This window comes from Tauraco erythrolophus, chromosome 1 (assembly GCF_009769465.1).
Source record: "Tauraco erythrolophus isolate bTauEry1 chromosome 1, bTauEry1.pri, whole genome shotgun sequence".
Lineage (NCBI taxonomy): Eukaryota > Metazoa > Chordata > Aves > Musophagiformes > Musophagidae > Tauraco > Tauraco erythrolophus.
The window spans coordinates 46099129-46114051 of record NC_141465.1 but is presented as its reverse complement, the minus strand read 5'-3'; the positions used below and the strand labels follow the sequence as shown (position 1 = coordinate 46114051).

General features: G+C 41.4%; 1 protein-coding gene across 1 annotated transcript in view; it reads left to right on the top strand.

The window, feature by feature from the left end:
* The first annotated feature begins 397 nt into the window (after positions 1–397).
* The window catches only part of PDK3 (pyruvate dehydrogenase kinase 3), a 62134-nt gene continuing 47608 nt past the window's right edge, over positions 398–14923 (top strand). Inside the window, exon 1 of the mRNA XM_086618691.1 lies at positions 398–505. Coding sequence (XP_086474817.1) covers positions 400–505 — 106 coding nt within the window. The 5' untranslated portion in view covers positions 398–399. The remainder of the gene's footprint in view (positions 506–14923) is intronic.

The window sequence follows — 14923 nt, the reverse complement described above, 5'->3', positions numbered from 1 at the left end:
CGCGCCGATACGCCTGCGCGGTAGGGCGCCCCGGCCGCTGGGAAAGGACGGCGGACGGACGGCACGCGCCAGCCGCTCGCGCCCGCTCGCGCCCGCCCCTCCCCTGCTCTCTCCTCCTCTCACCGTGGGCGTGCGCGTGCGCCCGGCCGGGCGGGAGCGCGCGCGCGGGGCGGCTCCCTCCGCTCGCCCCTCCCGCCGGGCCGGGCCGGGCCGGGCTGCGGAGGGTGACGGGCGCCGCCGGGCTGGCTGCTGGCCTGGCCTGGCATGAGCGCGGGTGGCTGCGCCGCCGCCGCTCCCCCAGCGCCCTAGTGCCGCTGCCGGGGAGGGGAGAGGAGGGGAGGGGAGCGGAGCGGCGCGGCGGAGAGGAGCCGAGCCGAGCCGAGCCGGGCGGGCCGCGCCATGCGGCTGTGCGGGGCGCTGCTGAAGAGCCCCATCCCCAAGCAGATCGAGTACTACTCCCGCTTCTCCCCCTCGCCCCTCTCCATCAAGCAGTTCCTCGACTTCGGTGAGTGACGGGGCCGCCCGCCGCCGCTCCCCCGCTGCGGGAGCGGGGCGAGGGGAGGCGTGGGGGTCACCCCGGCTCTCCCGCCGCGCAGGAGCGGTGAGGGCCCGCCCGGGGCGGGGGGAGCGGCGGCGGAGGCCGGCGCCTAGGCCTCGTCTCCTCGCCGAGCATCTGGGCGGCGGGGCCCGCCCCTGCGTGCGGCCTGGGGAGCGCGGGGTGCGCCGGCACGGCGGGCAGCGGCCGGGCCCCGCGGGCTGGTGGGGGCCGCCGTGTGCGGGGCGGGCGTCTGTGGGGCAGCCGGCTGAGCCCGATGGTAAACGGCACCGCTGCTCCGCCTGGCTGCCTCGGCGTCCGGAGGTGAGGGGCCAGCAGGCTGGAGAGCCTGGCTTGCCTCTCTTGCCTTGCGTTATTCCCAGGCGGCGAGCTCCCTGGGGAAGAGGGTCAAATTAAGGGGTTTTAACCCGCGATTTTGTGAGCTTGGTGACTGAAGAAGAGAGTAAGCTACTCATCCTGAATGTGAAGTTTTTCATCTGCCGTGCAGATTGACTTAAACCTCAGGCATGAACTTTGACAGTACTTGTGTAGGAGACCAGTTCATGGAGAATTCATGCGCTTTAGGAGGCATTGCTGATGAATAAATAGCGTTTTTATTTTCAGAAGCACTGGACTGAAACCCAGGAATGACTTGTGTTGCTGTTGGAAGGCTGACATTTTGATCTAGATAACAATAACTTCTCATATCTGTATGTGAGGTTATTTGGCTCCTGCTCTCTGACACAAGAGTTGTTGAGATTTTATTATCCTAGGAATGTTGCTGGTCGAGTAAACATAAAGGCCATGCGTAACACTGTGAAGCTTAATAGAGCATTCCTTCATTCCAGTATTACACTAAAGGTACAAAAAGACAAAAATGAGCGGGTGTTGTTAAGCCAGAAAGTGATTAAAAGTGGAAACAATTGCACATTTATGGCAATGGTAATAGTGAAAGAATGCTGCAATTATAAAGAGCCAGTGCTGGGCTTGCTACCACATCTCAGTGAGACAGGGTTTTCTACCATTTTTAAAAACCAACATCACACCTTCTCTAGTGTTCCAGTAAAAGGAGAACCTGACTAGAACCCATGCTCTCTTTCTTCAGACTCTGCTCATGTGAGTCTGTTCTCACTTCCCCACCCCTTCCTTTGCTGCTGTGCTTCCTCTACTCTGGCATTTGTGCTCCTTATGCCATGTCTTTCTGTACTGGCAAGAGCAATGGCCTAAAACTTAAGATATTCTAAGTTGAGCCCTGGCACTGAACAAATCATTTCACCATTGTTTGTTTGAAAGTTGGGTTTGTAAATTGTTGCTGGGGAAGTATTAATATTCATTAGACTTTTCAGTTGTGATTAGAGGTGTAAAGATTCCAGTCTTTGCTTTAATAACTTGAGTGTTCTGGCAAAACCTTGGTTTTTGGTAAGGATTTCTACTGTTCTATGTTGCTGCTGCATTACTGCTTGCTTTTGGACGTCTCTTGGTGGCAGCCTTTTATGAATGCTATTTTTTTTTTAACATTGTAGTATCTATATTACTTTGTAGTTTGAAAAGTGTCTCATGATTCTCTAGGAAGTAGTAGTCTTATTTTATGATTTTGAGCCTGGTTTGTGTTAGTGGAAATGAACAGAGTAAGAATGGTATGTTACAGCCTGGCCAGCCCTGTTCTCTGGATGTGCTCCAATCTGTTGTCACAGGATGTGTCTATGGAATCTTGTGTGCACATAGGCTATTATGTTTAAGTGTATTCGTGTCTTACTGTATAGTCGTTGACGTTTAAAACCTCTGAAGAAAAATATCTACAGTTTAGGCTTCTAAGATCACCAGGAGTTTCTAAGATTAGTAGTCTTATGTCGCATCAGCAACTTGATCTTAATAAGACTTATGGGCCACTTAACATCTCCACTTACTTTCTCTTTAGTGCCTGTATTTACTTAGGGAAGCATGGAGTAGGAAGATTACAGCAGTTTAATCAAATGGATTAAAACCAATGTAGTTACTTAACTTGCGTCCTAGGCATTGACGACTTTGGGTAATTTCAAATTTTGTTGGAGACTCGAGAGGCCTGAAGGAGAAATTGGCAACAAAACGTACGATGTTGGTGCAAGAGTTTTACCACTTGAGGCGTGGGAGGCTTGGACAATACGCACTGTATCAGGGAGCTACATTACTTATACCTTAATTATGCAAAAAAGAATTTTTCAGTGACACAGAACATAAGTATTCAAGAGAGCAAATATGCCAAGCATAAGGAGCATGATACTCAAGGTGCAGTTCAGTTGTGTTTACCAAGCCTGAATGTATGATGGAAGAAGACACTTTGTTTTGTAGTCAGCTTATAGAGGCTACATAATATTTCCCTTGAAATTAAACTTTTCATAGATTTCATAGATTTCTAGGTTGGAAAAGACCTTAGAGATCATCGAGTCCAACCATCCCTAATCCCCATTAAACCATATCCTCAAGTAGCTCATCCACCCTATTCTTAAACACATCCAGGGATGGGGACTCAACCACCTCCCTGGGCAGCTTATTCCAGTGGCTGACAACCCTTTCAGAGAAGAAATACTTCCTAACATCCAACCTGAATCTCCCCTGACTAAGCTTATGCCCATTTCCTCTTGTTCTATCTCCCATCACTAATGTAAAGAGCCCTTCCCCTACCTCCCCACCATCTTTTCTCAAGTATTTATAGGCCGTAATCAGGTCTCCCCTCAGCCTCCTCTTCTCCAGGCTAAACAGCCCCAACTCCCTCAGCCGCTCCTCATAAGTTTTATTTTCCAGCCCCTTGACCAGTTTAGTTGCCCTTCTTTGGACTCGCTCCAGGAGCTCAATATCTCTCTTAAAGCGAGGGGCCCAAAACTGGACACAATATTCCAGGTGCGGCCTCACCAGTGCCGAGTACAGGGGCAGGATCACTTCCCTGCTTCTGCTGGTCACACTATTCTTGATGCATGCCAGTATCCCATTGGCCTTTTTGGCCACCTGGGCACACTGCTGGCTCATATCAAGCCGGTAGTCAACCAACACCCCCAGGTCCTTTTCCGCCAGGCAGCTCTCCAGCCACTCCTCCCCGAGCCTATAGCGATGCTTGGGGTTTTTATACCCCAAGTGAAGGACTCTGCACTTGGCCTTATTAAAGCTCATGCCATTGGCCTCAGCCCAACGATCCAGTCTGTTCAAATCCCTCTGAAGGGCCTCCCTACCCTCGAGCAGATCGACACAGCCTCCCAGCTTGGTGTCGTCCGCAAATTTACTGAGGGTACATTCAATCCCCTCGTCCAGGTTGAACTGTGAAATGTAGGGCTGTGTAAATGTAGGGCTTATGTTAAAGACATGACTAAATTTTCAACACATCTTAAAGAAGAGTAAGCCCAAAGGAAATGTGTGAATAACCCTCTCATGGCTGTGATTTGTTGTCTGATGTATGTGTGTTTCTTGTATTTAAAAAAAAAAAAAGGAATTTGCACTTACTGTATCTCAGGTTTATTTGGAGAAGGATTTTTGACTTCTGACAATAATGCAACTCCAATATGGTCTTTATGTCTTTTTTTTGTATTAGTTATATTGGTTTAGACTAAACTGGCTTCTAAATTTGTCTGTTTGCAAGATCCTGTTGAGCCGGGGAATAGAAACTTTATATTTCTTGTGGGCTGAAGAGTCTCTTCAAACACAGTTGGTGGCAATGTATACTAGCATACAGCTTAGACTTTTTTTTATTACTGAATAACAGGGTGGGTTGTATGGAATACAGTTATGTGCATAGTGGGGCTGTAGAGCCTCTCTTCCTTTCCAATGATAGAAATTAATGATGTTTAATTTAAAACTTTATCAAGTAGCTTGATTCAGTTGATTAAACCGCCTTAAAAGACAGTTTGGCTGTTTAAGTGAACTCATTAGTACTAAAAACCTGTGAAACAAAACAGAAAGTGATACTTAAAGCAGTGATTCTCAGTTGATTTTTATAGCCCAGTCCTATTTGTGTCTACGTACTGTGTTCTGCCATATGTGATGTACGTTGTAGCTGCCACAACTATGTAAGAGGTTACCCTGTCATGGACTGGGGACCTCTGTGTCACGAAGTATCAGATTGCCTGTGCTGCTTTTTTTCCATGTGTGTTCATTTTCTGTTTGCATGCTTCTCTTGAATATTGTTCATTCGATTTCTTTCTTGCAAAGTGCATTTCCCAAGGTCCTTGTGCAATCTCATTCTTTTGCGAAAGAATGACCTTCTGTAAGTGTGTTTTAATATAAACAAATTTTGACCTTGTTTCATGTTAGCATGTCACTCCAGGTTTATCCAGACCTTCATAATTTTCTGGTCTGGAAAAAAAGAATACCAACCAACTGGATTCAGCTGTGTACTCCCAACTAGGTAGCTACATTGGAAGTTATTTTGGTAGATTTTCAAGTGCAGGCATTCCTAAATGACCCAGTCTGATATAATTACTAAAATATCTTTTCTGAAATGAACTTGTAAGTAGAGATGTAGTTTAGCATTCAGATACGTGAATCTTTGTACAGTTTGGGGGTAGACTGTTTGAGAAAAAAATGCCCATACTGGAGATCCATATTGATACAACATCTCAATTTAGGTTTGCTTCAGCATGTAAGGTGGGCCTTAGAGGATGACAGGTTAGTCCAAAATACCCAATAATCTTCATCAGCAACTACATACATGGGTAACCAATCACTCATGTATGCCTGGGGAAAGTAAATAACCCATCAGACAGGTCTATTTGAGGAAGGTAGAGTTTCTGTATCTAGGACTAGAGTCCTGTCATTTTAAAAAAGACACAAAGAGACTTAAGCTTGTTCTGCCTGTGCTACAACCTGGCTTGATAAGGGCCGGGTGTGAGCCAAAACCCTTACAGCCATACTGATGCTCAGCCGTGCCCGAACTAGCAAGCTCCGTGCAACTGCTTGGTTTGGGTCATGTTGGTGTACCTCAGTTGACAGTGAAGATATTAACGAACGTTTCATGAAACGAATGGTCGTACTGAAAAGGTTACCTATAACATAATTAAGCATAAATAAAGACATAGGTGAAAATAGAAATTGTGTAATCCTTTAATGATGCATGAAAGAGTCATTTGAAGTTGTGCTAATCCTATATTGTGAGTGTATGCCAGAATACTGTATTAATGTAATACTTTCATTGCTACGTGCTCAGCTGGCGAAGTGCCCAAGACTCTTGTGAGAACTGAGGTTCGTTTCATCAAAAACATGTACCATGTGTTTCTGGAGCTTGTTTACTACTAAAACTATCTTGACCAGTTGTACTTAGCTATATTCTTTGTTGTAGGGAGATGGGGGTCGGTCTCTTCTCCCACGTTATGAATGACAGGACGAGAGGGAATGGCCTCAAGTTGCGCCAGGGGAAATTTGGGTTAGATATCAGGAAGAATTTCTTTACAGAGAGGGTTGTGAAGTATTGGAACAGGCTGCCCAGGGAGGTGGTGGAGTCCTCATCCCTGGAGGTATTTAAAAAACGTGTGGATTTGGTGTTGAGCAATATGGTTTAGGGACCGTGAGAGTGCAGGGTGAATGGTTGGACTCGATGATCTTGAAGGTCTCTTCCAACCAGACGATTCTATGATTCTAGCCTTTTCTGTTTAAGTCTCAAACGAAATGTTTTGGATGAATTTTGTACCTATGGGGTTAAATTTTGCTTTTTTTTTAGCTCTTTGTACATATAGGTAAAACTTAACAAAATGCACTTACCCTTCCTTATTTGTCATATGTTAGTGTTTATGTACTACATAGTTACTAATGAGTTTGGACAAAAAAAGTCATGTATGTACTTAAGATAGAAGATAGTGAATCACAATGAATTCTCATTGTAGAATGTGTCTTAGGAAATCCTGATTTCGTAGGTTATAATCAAAGTATCTGTGGCAACTGCTACAGCTACTGGCATTGAAAAATATCACGAAGGTTGTAATTTTACTGTACTGTGAACAGCTGAGCATGCAGCAGATAATCATAGTGAGTGCAGTTTGGGAACTGTTGTGTCCTGGGGTATATCTGTAGGAAAAGATGAGCAATGGATCCTCCTAATTTCTACATATAATTTTTGGTATGAAAGTGTTTAGTTTATGTGGTACCCATTAAACTTACCTGTTTTGAGGAAACTCGTCGGCCTCTTCCAAAACTGATACAAAGAGTAAACCAGGTATAGGCATTGCTGTCAGTTACTGTCAGTTGTATGTGCAGTATTAGATCAGGTTTCTGCAAGGGTGTTTACGCTGCATGTTGTCTTGTTGGCAGCAGGCACGTACCAGCACTGAAACTGAAAACGTGCTGTTGAAAAGGTAGCTGGCAGATAAAATTTAGACAAGATGTGGGGGTAGGAAGGTAGAGATTGAAAGCAGCCTTCTGTCTCCAAACAATAATCTTCTGACTAAAGAAGACTATTAGAAGATTTTTTACACAAAAAGATGTTAGAAGTTTTGTCAGTTAACACAACGTCAGTGGAGAGGTTATGCATCTAAGACACTCACAAAGTTTAGGGCTAAAAGATACTGTTAAATAATTACCTGCCATTTATTGCCTGCAGCTGTGTTTCTTCTACTGCTGTCTGTGCATTGATCTGAAACCTTACGCTTGATTTAAATGCATCTTCAAAAAAATTTCCTCTTAACATGAATGTTAACCATTGGTATACTAACCACTGAATCGGATCAGAAAGATGAATGCTAGTCACACGTTTCTGCCTTTTGTTTTCATCTGACTGGCTTCAGCTTCCAACCAGCAATTTTGTTATCGCTTTAGTTGGTGGGCTGGGATCCTTTGGTGCCTGGAATTTTTTCACTATGAGGTATTTGTACATTGTGATGGAGTGTTTTGTCTTGATTTTGTAAAGCTAAATACATTCATTAAATGAGTTATTTTAAGCCTTGTGAAAATACTGTGGAATTACCTTTTTTGGCTTTTCTAGTATTTTCAATATATTCTTCAAATACGTCTGTTAGAGCTTTAAATAGAATCTTGATGGGAGTTTTGCCTGACATTGGAATAGAATAATTTACTGCTGTTTTGTTTCTACCTTGAAAGGCTAGCCTTTTGCCACAGTGAAGGCTGGATGTGCAAGCTGGATTGTCAGTCTGCTTTTGTTCTTGAATTATTTTGGGGTTATTGCTTTTCTGTATTCAGTCCTTCATTCTCTAGATCTGAGCATGGATAAAGTTTGCATTTCATAATGTGAAAAGGGTTTTCTTTGAATGGGCTGTAGCACAGCAAGTAGCTGTGGAAGCCTTTGCTCACAAATGTTATTTATAACCTGTTACTATTTATAACTCTGCCAGTCTCTCTGGCAAGCAGTGATATTCCAATACTACATAAAATATTGAAGGTTTTTATAAGGCCTAATATTGATTGTTGTGAAGGTCCGGAAGAGTCACTGCAGTTAGATGACTTTGTTCAGCAGTTACTATTGAACTGTGGTATGACAGAGATATTTGTGTGTCGGGGAGTACTATGTAATATTAGATCATGGTGCACTTCATTTACAGAATTACCTGTATCAGTCACTTTTGGAGGCTGTTTCAGGAATTACGTGTGCTTATTTCATAGTCACTTTTTTTTTTTCTGAAAAGTTTTGTTTTCAAATTTTATGCTGCTAGTTAAGTCTTCGTTTATACAGTTCTGCAGACTTTTCAAGAAAAATGTTAGCTTTGGTTTAAATTTTTAACTATTTTCATGATGCAATAAAGGAGCACTTCATTTCTGTGAGTAATTGAGACTTCATATATTCTGAAGTCAGTATTTTAGTATAGTTATAGTACATATTCCATAAACTGCTGTGAATGATTGAACTGGATCACCAAGGCAGTAGGTTTTTGTTTTGGCTATTTTTTTTTTTGACTCTTACAAAGGCTAAACATTGGAAGTTTTGCCTTCGGTAGGTGAATTGGCTGGCCACTTCTTGCCTGTAAGCACAGGCTAGTAGTCTGCAAGTGAGCATCCTCCAAATGAATGAAATTGAATTGTGTTTTGTTTCCCTAAATGGAGAAAATTTCTTAGCCTTCGTTCCTGTTTGTCTTTGAACTGACCAAAGATGCTGCCTTCAGGTGCTTAGAAAGGGGGATGATGTTATGCTGCATATGTACATGTGTGCGTACTCGGGTGTTATTTTATTGAAGCTGATAACATTCAAGCAGACAGTTGAATGTCTTTTGGTGAAAGAAAGAGGCCAAGAACACCTAATCCACGTGAAGCAATAAACAATGCTAGTAACAGAAGTGACAGAGAATACAGCTTGACAGAAATTGAGGACTTGGCAAAACTACTTTCTGGAAGGACAAAAGATAGGATTTGTAGTTCTTGAAGATCTAAGAATGTTTGAGGTGCCTTTTTCTTCCAGAAACTGGTAGAAACTGTTGAAGTGCCTACTTTAGACTAGATTTGGACTAATCAGGATGTGCTTGAAAATCTAAAACTTAATTAAATTTTGATGAAAATGATCATGAATTGATAGCATTCCTTCCTCTTGGGAATGGAAGAAATGACAGCTAGTGATTTTAAAGTAGCGTAACTTTTACAGGTTAAGGAAATAGGTAGATAGGGTCTCTTCTATGATGTAAGGAATATAGGATGATCTGTCAGTTTACAAAAGAGAAATTCTGATGCAGGCAAAAGATGAGAGCAGTAGAGTAGTGTTAGGAATCCCAGAAATACTGTTCATTAAAAAAGAATCATATGAAAACTGGAAGCAAGGACATCCATCTTGAGTTGCAGTACAAATAACAGCTAAGGTGAAAAGTCATGGGGTAGAAAAGCAGAGGAAAAGATGCTGAGATAATTTGTAGTAATTGAGGAGAATGCTAAAGTGTACCATTTACTTGATTAAAGTAAGTACATAATGGTGGAGACTGCTGAATTCATCTTTGCTTTGATCTTCAGAAAAACATAAATTGTATCCAGAAACTTAAAGGAAATCAAAACTCCTCCCTGTCCCTGGTGCAAGTTTTAGATAAGCTGAAATACATTTAGATCCTCTTGGCTTAGTGGGTGCCAGTAGAAGTCAGCCAGTGCTGTGTTTTGTAAGTATCTGAAAGCTTTCTTCTGCAAACGTGAGGGGCCTGGTGCAGCACAGCTGTTGTTTACGGGCTTCGTGGAAATAACTGATGGTGATGGCCCCTGGGTTGTGGAAGTGGGAAAACACACTACTTGCCTTTCAAAGAAAAGGAAGAGGAGGACATTAGAGTAAGTTAGGTTGGCTGAAGTAGCTGAGAAAATGATAGAGCTAATAATGAAGTAATACATAGATAAGGATCAAGATAATAATGTGGTAGAGACAGTAAATTGTGTTGAGGCAGTCTGATTTCCAAGTTAATTTGATGTTTGCTAAGGCAGTAGCAGTAGATGTTGTACCTGGCTTTTTATTAAGTTTTGGCACAGTCCCATGTGAAATTCTTAATTAAAAAAACGCCAAACATAAAAACTATGGAATAACTTTAAGATGAGATTGCTTTATAGTAGATGTGCAGACTTCTGGTGGGTTGATCTCATCCAGCAGCTGAGCACCCAGGCAGGTGCTTGCTCCCCTCTTCCATTGGCATAGGGCAGACAATAGAAAGGGCAAAAGTGAGAAAACTTGTGAGTTGAGATAAAGACAGTTTAATAAGGAAGGAAAGAGGAAGAGATGGAAAGACAGTCACTCGCCACCTTCCACAAGCAGACCAATGCCTAGCTGTCCTCCATGTAATGGCTGTCTTGGGAGACAGAGCAACCCAGTTTTTTATTGCTGGGCATGACATCATGTAATATGGATCACCCCTTTGTCCAGCTTAGATCAGCCATCCTGGCTCTGACCCCTTCCAGCCTCTTACCCACCCCCAAACCTACTTGCCAGGGAAGGGGCTGAGTGCAGGAGAAGGAGAGAAAGCCCTTCATGCCATGCGGATACTGTTCAGCGGCAGCCAAAACGCCGGTGCGTCATCAACGCTTTTAGTCACCAGTCTCAAGCACAGCACTTGGTGGGTTGCTGTGAGGAAAGCTGACTCCATCCCAGCCAAACTCAGTCCATGTGTTTATGAAGAATACTTCGTATATACTCTACGTTTCACTAGCAGTCATTGATCTTCACAGTACTCTTCTGTGGAGAGTGAGTAGTATTTCTCCAGTTCCCCACAACCCGGAACAATATCATCTGTAACAGAATTGGATGTAGATTTAGAAATTGTTTTATCTAATTCCGTAGTTATTCTATTAAAGCACCTTTTCTTGATGCCAGTTATGTTTAATATATTAGTGTTTTTAAAAGTGACCTTTCTCCCAAAATGGCTAAAATATTTTACCAGGCTTTTACTTATCCTTTTAAAAATATAATTTTGTGTGTTTCTGGAGTCAGTTAAATTTTTTTTTCTTCTTGGAATAGTAGGTTGAAAGGACAGATTAGAGCACTGAACTGTGACTCTGAGATACACAGTTTTCCTTTTTCTGATGCTTTGTGTGTTATAAGAGACTATTACATTCATCCTTTTTTTCCTCTGAGCCTTTCTATGTAAATGTGACATTGTCTCTTACGTGTTTCTTTGCTTTGTTTGTTTAAATTATTTTATTTGCCTGGGAAGAGGCGACTCTTACTCTGTGTGTATGTATATTATATGTATAAACTGGCACATTAGTTTGTAGTCAATGTAAAATAAGTTACACAGTGTTATAAGTACTTTTACAGACTTCATTCCTTAAAATAGTACATCTGTGCAAATTTTAGTCAATATTTTTCAGAATTAGGTTTAAGACTGTGTAAATACAGAAAAAGTTAAAAGGTTACAAAATTACTTTTTGCAAAAGAAAAGTTATGTTTTAACTACTACTACTTTGTTCTAGTTCTTGTTTATGATTTTCTTAAAGATTTTATAGACTGGATAAATACATTCTAACTCTGGTAAATAGCAGTGGCATAGAGGAATTGTCTAATCTTTTTTGTAATGTGGTTTGTTAATCATCAAAAGCATTTTGTAACAAGATGCTTAACAGTCTAATGCATTACACTGCACCGAGACTGAAGGGAAACTGGACCATGTGATATTGGCAGTATTTTATGTAATTGGTATTAACTGTGTGAGTCTTTACTCATAAACATTTATTCCAAACCTCTAGCATAAATAAAATTACTTTCCCTTTGGCATGTTGCCAGGGTCTAAAGGATAAAGCAGAGATTTGTATTTTTCTGAAACAGTTAGTGGAAATTACAGAAGTTTTCCATAAAGGTTAGAGAGGAAGTTGTCAAAGCTGTGAGAGCTTAGGGAGAGCGTTAAAAATTTGGAATATCTAATTATAACCTTCAATGTGAAATAGATCTTCATCTTTTATAGGAGGAAAAGCTGATTATAAGCTCAGAGGATCAAAATTCAGTCTTTTCTGGTAGTTTATTGAACAGAATCTGATCAGAGAGCAACAAACGAGCAATAAAATTTCTTTGACTTGGTGTTTTAAGCCTCAACTACCTAAAAAAAAAAAAAAAAAAAAGAGAAGTTTTAAATTTGTTTTAAAACTTTGCCTCACCAGAACAGAACACTACTTTTATTTTGTCCAGGATCTCCTGTTTGAAAGCCATAGAGCCCTTCACAGTGTAGGCCAGGGTTGATGTGCTGCACAGCATGTGCACCTCTTTGCTGCTCCTGGACTGTTCCCTGCTTAGGTCTTAGGAGCGTTAGTGGAAGAGGAGCTGATGTAGTCTGAGGAGCTGACATAGTCTGAAGAGCCACTTTTTTTTTTTAAAGAGGCTCCTTGCACTTGTTTAGGGAAGGACTCTGGATTGTATGGATAGCTCTAGGATTGAGGAACCTGATCTGGGCCATGGTTTCTCCTGAGAACGTTTTGGCTCTTTGCCTATCATGTACTGCGGGGAGTGCCTGTGGTACGGGCAAGAGAAAGCTTAGCTGCTAAAATGGTTCATCTGACTTCTAGCCTGCTCCCAAAATGTTCTAAGGAAAGACAACCTTGTGCCTGTGTGAATTGGTCTAAAAACTAACACAGCCTGTGAGTAATTGCTTGAGCACCTCTGCATTAAACTTTATAGATCCTTTTGATTACTGTGCTTTCTCTTGGAAAATGCTTTAAAATACTCAAAAAGTTATTTTGTTAGAATTGTGTAGTAAGCAGTTAAATACTAGTTTTACATCAGAGAATCTTATTTTTAAAATTCATGCTTTTACTTTGATTTGGATTCGTTTATATGAGACGTAGTGTTGGTTTACAGCTTTTACAAGTAGCTGTCTGATAAACCATTCTTCTTGAGAGAGACAGACATCTTCCCTTGAGTCCTTTCAGAGAACGGAAGGCTGTGGCTTTAAGAGTTACAATTAATGACTGCAGTTTGACTAAGACTTTGATAGATCTACAGTGTATTGTGCATTTGCTAATTCCTTCTGTTTATCTGTTCCAGTTCAGTAGTGACTGAAGCTGCTTTCCAGCACAGTCAGTTTCAATTGGAGGACCATTTACTTGAAACAGGCTTACTGGAGTTCACAAGTTGCGTATCATAATTTACTGCATTATTATTACTACATTGTTTATTATTAATTAGTGCATAGCTGATGTAATAATGTAATTATGCTGAGATGTCCAGTTGTGCTAATGACAGCTGTCTGACATTTTGTCCTCAAGCTGAATTTACATGAAAATGTGAACTGACTTTCTTTTGGCACCAGGGTATTCATCTATATGACCACAGTAATTAATACACGTAAGACAAACAAGCTGACTCAGAGATTGTGAAATAAGTATGTTTTTTTTCTGTGTACAAATCGAAGAGTTCTTATACTTAAGTTTGACCTTCTTAACTTGAAGTCTTGACCTTTGGCTTGTCTATGGGATTTGGTCTGGTCATTTAGACAACAGAATATAGGCTAATGCACTCTCAGTAGCGAATGGTATCCTGAAATTTTTCTTTGGAATAGAAAGCAAATGCTGCAGTGGCCTGGCAGTCAAAGAGTGCTTGAATCTGTTGTTAGTTTAATTGCATAAATCAGAAATGGTTTATTAAGCTCCACTGTTTCTGTACTTCAGCTCTGGTGATTTATCTGTACGCTGTTACATGACTGTTGGAAAGTTTAACTGGAAAGCTAACTAGCATGTGGGCTTGCTAGTTTTTACACTTAGCAATGAAATGGCACAGAGTGGAAATCAATGGTCATACAGTGTCAACTTCTCATCTGTGAACATAGATAATTTAGATTGAGCAGACCTGGTGTCCCTCTGTCAGTGTGCTTCCACTTAGACTGCAAAAGTGCAACTAGTAATGGGAATGGAACTGAAGAACAGAAACAGGTTATGTGGGAAAGCTTATTTGCAGACTTTAATTCCTCTGCCTTTAGCTGGTTTTCTGGCAGTAGCTGTCTAACAAAACTTAATCGTTCAGACTTTATAAAAGTGATACATTTATTGTAGTTCAGTAAGATCTAAAAATATTTTCTTGTCCTTAATTCTTCATTTTTTGAAACTTCAGAGTTTCTCCAGTTTCCTTACTGATATAGAATTAATCTCTTAATATGCTGATTATATTTGCCAAGTGTCCTTAAACAGGACACTTTAATGAAAAAATTGTAATTGTTGTTGGAAGTAGCCTTAGAGAGCAGTGATGGAACCTGGGCTGAAGCTAAAACCAGGCTAAATACCCAAGGTTAGTGTGGGCCGGATCCTTAAATTTGACCATCTGCTGGCTACCTGTGTTAGAACAGCTGTCGAGGTTGTGGTTGCTATCTTGTAGTGCAATGCGGTAAGTTGGAAAAGGGAATCCAATTTCAATGTACAGCTTCCTTAGAGGCAGCCTGTGGTAGAGGGTGAGGGTCACCAAGAGCCAGCGCCTCCAATTATGTTGTGTGTGTTCTTTTTCCCTTTGGTTCGTCATCTTCATTGGGTTTACAAAGCCCTGTCTTTCACCAAGCCAACCAACCCTGTATGCTTTTTGTGGGATTGGTATTTTCAGTGGTGGGTGAGATAAATACCTAGAGAGTATGCTGAAAATGTCTTCATTTCTGTTGGGGAATAGGAATGCATTTTGGAGTTGAGATTTTTTGGTTTTATGTTTGGGTTGTTTTGTAGCTACATTTATTGAGACTGTGCAAGCATAGCTTGTTTGCCTTTTAATATATAGCCCATGTTCCTGAAATGGTGTATAATCAGTGGGAATACATTGATCCTTCCTTAGTTCTGTCTTCCTAGCTTCAGCAGCAAGTTATCGGTTTTAGCCTTTGCTCAATCTGCTCTGATGCCTTGATCTTTTGTGCGTTCTTTTGAAGATTTCTGCATCCCTCTGCTTCATTTTTTTGTTTGTTTTCTTTGTTTGCCTGTACAGGAGCTAAAAAGTATTCTGGAAACTCAAGGGTAAGAGGGTACATATGGTCCTCACTCCTGCCTTCCTGTCCGTCTTTATTTTGC